General features: G+C 44.9%; 1 protein-coding gene across 1 annotated transcript; it reads left to right on the plus strand.

Moving 5' to 3' along the window:
• The first annotated feature begins 3090 nt into the window (after positions 1-3090).
• LOC147965922 (rhamnogalacturonan I rhamnosyltransferase 1-like) lies at positions 3091-7095 on the plus strand. Its single transcript, XM_087528504.1, has 8 exons — positions 3091-4090; positions 4713-4780; positions 4892-4980; positions 5104-5269; positions 5371-5660; positions 5742-5946; positions 6075-6232; positions 6410-7095. The coding sequence occupies exons 1-8, from the start codon at positions 3814-3816 to the stop codon at positions 6651-6653; spliced, it is 1497 nt and encodes a 498-aa protein (XP_087384630.1). The 5' UTR covers positions 3091-3813; the 3' UTR covers positions 6654-7095.
• Positions 7096-7388: the final 293 nt, after the last annotated feature.

Consider the following 7388-nt stretch of genomic DNA (forward strand, 5'->3'; position numbering starts at 1 on the left):
GTGAGATTGTTAAATTAATGGTTTATCTAAGGTGGCAACTTAAACACACATCTGCGTGTATTGAGGCACCTGGGTAATCCAGCGATTGCCTGTTTTTCTTTTGGACCGCCACCCAGGCTCAAAGGGATCATGAAATTATTCATACTAGAAACTTCCGTGTGCAGCCACAAGCTACTATGGGCTCTAGCATAGTTGATTAAGTTGTGCGAACTCTTACAGTGGTAGACTAGCAGATGTAGGGAAAAGTAGGTGTAACGGTCAACCCGATCGTAAGGTGCTAGCGCTTCTAAAAGACTATGTCTCGGTCATCCGTTTCTCAAACACTATGAAGTGCGAGAATCCCAACGGAGGAGATCGAGTCTTGTGGGAAAAAGTGCGCAAACCTCTGCAGAGTGTATAAACTAATCATGGTTAGCCGTGTCCCCGGTTATGGACATCTTGAGTATCTAGTACTTGGATTATCATGTGAATCTCATCATGTTACTCTAATTAATTTGTTGGGTTTTTAATGATGATGTTTAATTGGGATTGAGAGGGTGTCTACACTCTCAATGTTTAACAACCACCATGATAGTTAAATAAAATTTGTAACTTTACAGTAGGGAAAAATTGGCTTTACGCAAAACCGTAACCATAGAGCTTTCCACCAGCCAAATATGAATGTAGTATAGCCTTATTTTTTTTCATTGCTCTCTATGTGTTACATTGCCAGCATATTCCATGCGCTGACCCGTTTCGGGCTGCATCGTTCATGTTGCAGACTTTTCGGACGACGAGTAAGGTGCTTTTAGGTCGTGGTTCTTTACTCAGTGATGCCGTTGGAGTTGATGGACTCACTTATCTTCCAAGCCTTCCGCTGTTATCGTTATTAGATGACCTTATGCCATATTTATTGTAATAAGTACTCTTTTGAGACACTCGATGTAATAAGTATGTGATTGCTACTCTGTTATAAATCCTTCAAGTACCGTGTGGTGTCAGCATTACTGATCCAGGGATGACATCGGAGCACAGAGATTGGACCGTTTGAGGTCTGGTCGCTACACTCCCCCATCCGCCAAACTAAATATTCCAACAGTTTCAAAATACAAAGGGCATTAGTTCTTTAGAGAGTTAGATTTCATTAACTTTGACCAAGTTTAGAGCAAAAAAATCGACACCCACAATATTAAGCCAAAAAATGGAAATTCATTTCATTATGAATCTAATAACACCAATTTGATATCATGAATTTTGATATATTTCTTCATAAATTTGATCAAACTCAAAGAAGTTGGACTTCAAAAAAAGTAATACATCTTATATTTTAAAACAAAATGAGTAAAAAAAAAATCAGAATCTCAACAACACCAACGGCGCAGCAAAGCGCACCCAACCCTTCTAGTATATCACTGAGCTCCCTAGGGGTAAAAAGCCTCACAATCAATTGAGGTGTCCAATTGGAATTGGGTTAGCCAATTCTGATCAAGTTAACAATTTCTCAAAACTCTCATTTTATTCTTTTATACTACTAGTCAATGTGTACGTGCAATGCACGTTAATTTCAAAGTATATTAAATGCATGCGGATATTATGTAGGATATTTTTTGCATGTTATTATGTGATTAACACTATTTTGGCATGAAAGTAATTGCACGCTAAACGTATTGAGCGCTCGACATTGAAGCAGTCTAGGTCATTGGATTGACATGATTCGATGGCTGAGATTAATTGGATCTGCCTATTTAGGTCTTTTTATATTGGTATATATATAGATGTACTATACACTATGCTTTCTAATTTTTAAGCCCTCACAATTAATTGATGTGTTTAGTTTAGAATTTGGTCACCTGATTTTGATCGGGTCAATAATTTTTCAAGGAGCACTCACCATATTCCTAATTTTGAACCTCTTTTATTCCGTTGAGATATTCAATTTTGAATTTGATTTACGACTTTGATCGGGAAGACGACTTTTGAAAACAATCAACAACAATCGGCTAGAAAAACATATCAACCCCGTGCATCCTCTTACCACCTAGAAAAAAGAAGCGCCACGATGTGATGATACTATAGCACCAATATAATACATGTAGCCACCAACACAGAAATTTACCCATAAAAATATGAGTTGATTAGCGCATAACATAGGATCACACCATGAAAAAGCCCACCAAATAACCGCATTATAAATAAATATAAATCACACTCCATCGTCTCGTCATCCGCCAAACTATATATTCCACCGGTTCTAAAATACAAGGGGTATTAGTTCTTTAGAAAGTCAATTTTTTTGCATGTATGTAGTCATAATGACATTGTGCTACTTCCTTCTAATTCCTTCCTTGCATGCATGTGGACGTATTAATGATCCCAGTTAACAAAAAGAAAAGCGAACTTGCAAAGCAGTCATTAAATTTTATCTTAATATCTGTAATTCAGTGACCTTGTATAAGAAAATGAAGGGAGTATTTTAAAACAAAACGAGTATTTTTGTTCAGAATCTCAACAACACCAATGACCCAGTAAAGCGCGCCCAACTTCTAACAGAAACTAATCATCCGATGATTTTACATCAACATGCATCGCTTGCCAAATGTAGGAGTCAAAATCGTTCTCTTGCTTGAGATTACAGCTTCATTTTTTCACTGTCTGGTTAGTACTATCTCCTTAGATGCTCCCATGATACGAGCTCCTAGGAGCCGTTGGACGGTGGGTCTGAGATCCAACGGCTTCCGGAAGGCTTTCAACATTTTGCAAAAAAGACCTTTTAAAGTTTAAAAATTGCGAACAAGTATGGCAACCTTTCAGAACCTATTAAGAGCCGTTGGATCTAAGATCCGACGGATCAGAAGCTTGTATCATGAAAGCATCTAAGGCATGGTATCACATGATATTTTCCCTACCTCTCCTAGGCTAGGCGTGGTTGACGCTCCGAGTCCCGAGACACGTGACTTCGCCTGGCGATCTGATCTCTCACCGTCACTGCTCTTAACCAACACGTGACGACGAGACCACTGTTGCTCCTCTCCGCCTGCACCGTGGGCCCGCCGCGATCTAACGGCATCCGCGGCGGCAGTTCCCCACCCCCCCTGACCCGGGCTCAAGGGCGTCCATCACAGCCGTCCCGGCCCGCCTCAGCTTCCGCTCCCCCGAGCTCCGCACCGCCCACGTGCGCTCCTGCTCCCCACTCCGCCGTGTGCATTTCCGGGCGCCACCCACCGCCGGCCACCCGGACACGTCCGCCCACGCATGAATATAACCAAAACCACCGACGCGAGGGCCCGAAAATAACTTCACGCCCCGCACGCGAATCGCTCCTCCTCCTCGCCTCACGCCCCGCATTCTCCCACTCGTCACCTGCTTCCGAGCCCCGCGGCAGGGCACGGGCGAGCCGAGATCCACCATTCCACCGGCCGGCACACTGCATTCACCGGCCGTCTCTCCCCGCTCGCCTCTGACGGCCTCGACGTGGCGCGGGCCGTGTTTTGCTGCCTGGCGCGGTGGCCCATCGCCGGCCGGGGTTTCCTATTCCGGATTCGGCCGTTATAAGGAAGGTGATAAGGCTGAGGGGGTAAAATTGGCAACCGGCGCCGGATTGCCGCTAGCTGGCCGCGGGGACGCGTCATCCCTCCCCGTTTCCCGCCGGTTTCGGGGGCACTGCCATTGGACGCGGCGGGCGGCGCTGTATATATAGCCAGCGCATTGCCCGTGCTCGCGTCGTCCGCCGTCGTCCTCGCCGTGCTGCGCTGAGTGGAGACGAGGCGATTCCCTCCCTTCTTGGTGGCGTCTTGATGCTCCACGCGTAGGGTGGTTCGCCCGTGCGTGTTTCCGATGGGGTGCAAGGCGGCGGCGGCAATGGGCCTCAAGGCGGGCGGGGCGGGCAAGCTGAGACTCCCGTCTGTGGTGGCCGCGGTGGCGCGGTCGCGGATGATGAAGCTGTGGGTGCTCCGCGCCACCACCACGGTGCTGCTCTGGACCTGCCTCGTCCAGCTCACGGCCGTCGGGGAGACGTGGGGCCCGCGCGTCCTCATGGGCTGGCCGTCGTGCCGGACGGCGCGGCTCGCCATGACGGAGCCCGTGGCGGAGAAGGCCGTCTTGCCGCCAAGGAGTAAGTGCTACTACTACCAACTCTGCTCCGCATTGTCGTTCTTGGGATTGCAACAATTCGCCGATGAGATTTGCCATGCTTTGCATTGTCATCTCCAATGATTTTGAATTCAACCTTTTTTATGCAAATTTCCAGATGTTATTTGATCCCAAATTGGTAGTTCTAATTGGTTAATCATTGCCCAATGGAGGAAAAGAGCATGTACCGACATTTTTGATTGCTTGAACTCGATATTTATGGGTTGGCCTTTACCTTTTTGGTACCAATTGTAGTGCATTTAGGGACTGGCATGAATGAACCCGAGCTTGGTCTTAGTGTATCAATTAATAGGTTGGCTTATCTTCTTTATAGAGAAACCATGTAGTAGCCTCAATAATGGCACAATTTGGTGATTTTCTGTCTGTAGTACATGCCATGCCATGGTTTATTTCAACGCGACATCAATTGATGTGGTCAAATTTACATTTTCAACACTATTGGGCGTAGAATTTTTTGTTCGCTTGCTAGGAAAATTTATGCACATTACGGCGCGTTTCGGCGCATGGTGTACATTGTGCTCGTATGATTTTTAGTTGTCCTTGCCTTTTCTAATCTTTTACTGTCTCCATGTTTGTTCTGCTAGGAATTTATAGGAACAATGGCTATCTGATGGTTTCATGCAATGGCGGGCTTAACCAAATGCGAGCAGCTGTAAGCAGCTTGAAAACTCTCCATTTTTTTCAGCAACTGATTTTCTGGCAGACCATCATGCTTTATGGAGTAGCATCTAATAACCCTCTCATTCGTTGTCTGTTTACTCAGATATGTGACATGGTTGCCATTGCAAGATACTTGAATGTGACTCTGATAGTTCCCGAGTTGGATAAGACATCATTTTGGAATGACCCAAGGTGCACTTGCTATTTTGATATAGCTCTACTTTTCCCATTTGCTTTCGAGCATAGTTAGAGTTGGTTTTATGCTTACCCCTATGGCTGTATACTTATGCGAATATCCTCTTGTTTTGCTTCTAGTGAGTTTCAGGATATATTCGACGTTGAACATTTCATAACTTCTCTGAGAGGCGAGGTTCGTATACTTAGAGAATTGCCTCCAAGAATGAAGCAAAGAGTGGAAGTGGGGATGTTTCACTCAATGCCACCTATTAGTTGGTCAGATATCTCCTATTACCATAATCAGGTTAGATTTTTTTTGTATTGTTAGATGTGTCTTTTGCTACTTAACCTTACAATGCTACTTTTTTGTGTGAAAATGCTTACTGTTAAATTCTTTCGGCACAGATACTTCCTTTGATTCAGAAACACAAGGTTCTCCATCTAAACCGAACTGATGCTAGGCTTGCCAATAATGGTTTGCCCCTGGATATCCAGAAGTTGCGTTGCCGAGTTAACTATGGTTCACTGAAGTTCACACCCCAAATTGAAGAGTTGGGTAGACGAGTGATTCGAATTCTCCGCAAAAATGGCCCTTTCTTGGTTCTTCATTTACGATATGAAATGGATATGCTGGCGTTCTCTGGCTGTACTGAAGGTTGCACGCGTGAGGAGGCAGATGAGCTCACCAGGATGAGGTAAAAATATGCCGGCTCTCGTACATCAAGTAGATCTCTGTTTTGTTACATATTAACAGCTGAGTTGCTCGCCAACCGCAGATATGCTTACCCCTGGTGGAAAGAGAAAGTCATTGACTCTTATGTGAAAAGAAAAGATGGCTTTTGCCCATTAACACCTGAGGAGATTGCTCTTGTCCTCAGAGCATTGGAGGTTGACAGAAGTATGCAGATATATATTGCGGCTGGAGAAATATATGGCGGCAAACGCAGAATGGCTTCTCTTACTTCAGCGTATCCCAACGTGGTATGTATCAATTGGTGCATGTACATCTATGGTTACATCTTTGCAGCATTTCATAGCTATAACTGGTCTGCATGATTGCATATCTCTTATGTCCGTTTTGCTGATGATGAATTTACATTGTTGCATAGGTGAGAAAGGAGACGCTCTTGGAACCGTCTGATCTCAGGTTCTTTCAGAACCATTCATCACAGATGGCCGCACTCGATTACTTGGTGTCACTGGAAAGCGACATATTTGTTCCAACATATGATGGGAACATGGCTAAAGTTGTCGAGGGGCATCGCAGGTATATATTCCATTTGGTCATAGCTCTGCTTTGTAACGAAAATAATCTAATCAGAACATTTTCATACTGCTAAAATCCGACATCATGTGCATGCTAGATCTGAACATTTCAGCATCTTTAACCTGATTGTTAACTATAGAGGAAATTCATGTAGTATTTCATGTTTTTATCCTACAGGTTCATGGGATTCAAGAAAACAATCTTATTGGACCGAAAAATTATCGTTGATCTGGTCGATCGGTATAAGAGCGGCTCATTGCCGTGGGATGAGTTCTCTAAATTAATCAAGTCCGTCCATGCAAACCGGATGGGATCAGCTTCGAGAAGGACGGTGATTCCTGACAAGCCCAAGGAAGAGGACTACTTCTATGCTAACCCTCAGGAGTGTTTGCGCGATCCCGACCTTCTCCGGGCCTTGTGACATTTTCCCTGCCGGCACAGAGTGCACCAGCTCATGCCATTCTTTTGTGACATGCCATGGCTGAACTGGGATTATCCTGCGGCAAATGGCAAGGCATCGTCCTGAGGAGCTGAGCTTGTGCTAGAGAGGAAGGCCTGTGGCTGGGGGCAGAGAGATCAGAGCCGCTCACTTGAATGTGTAGATGTTATAGGGTGGGGGGATAGGTTCTGAAAGAGGGCTGATATTCTTGTATAGATGTTGAGGGCAAGACGATACACTTATCATTCCTACAGGAAAGTTTTTATGTTGCGTTATCGCGTTGTCCAGACCCGATTCCTTTGGATTGGCAGGGAATTTTAGCTCAGTTTCTCTGTGCATCCGGTGGAACTGGGGCTGATCGAGTGTAATCCAAACATGCCCGAATTAAAGTGTGACAAAGAACAGAGACATCATGGCATAGCAATCCTCTTCTTTTCCTCTGTATCTCCTCCAGAAGTTGCACCTCTATACTGCTTGATCAGCTAGATTATAACAGTATATAACCTGAAAGTTTTGAGTAAAATGAACACAAGTCGTCCTCTTGTCAACGACCCTGGTGCATCGAAATGCTATACATGTATTTGCGCTCGTCCACTTGTTGGCGTACGCATACGGGCATCTCGTTTCCAGTGTGGATCGGGATAGGAAACGCGGATTAAGGTGGGATTAACATTGATGCAAGAGCAGCCGTAGGAGCTTCCGGTCTAAAAAAAAGAG

This window comes from Triticum urartu, chromosome 6A (assembly GCF_056163025.1).
Source record: "Triticum urartu cultivar PI428250 chromosome 6A, HENAU_Tu73, whole genome shotgun sequence".
Taxonomy (NCBI): domain Eukaryota; kingdom Viridiplantae; phylum Streptophyta; class Magnoliopsida; order Poales; family Poaceae; genus Triticum; species Triticum urartu.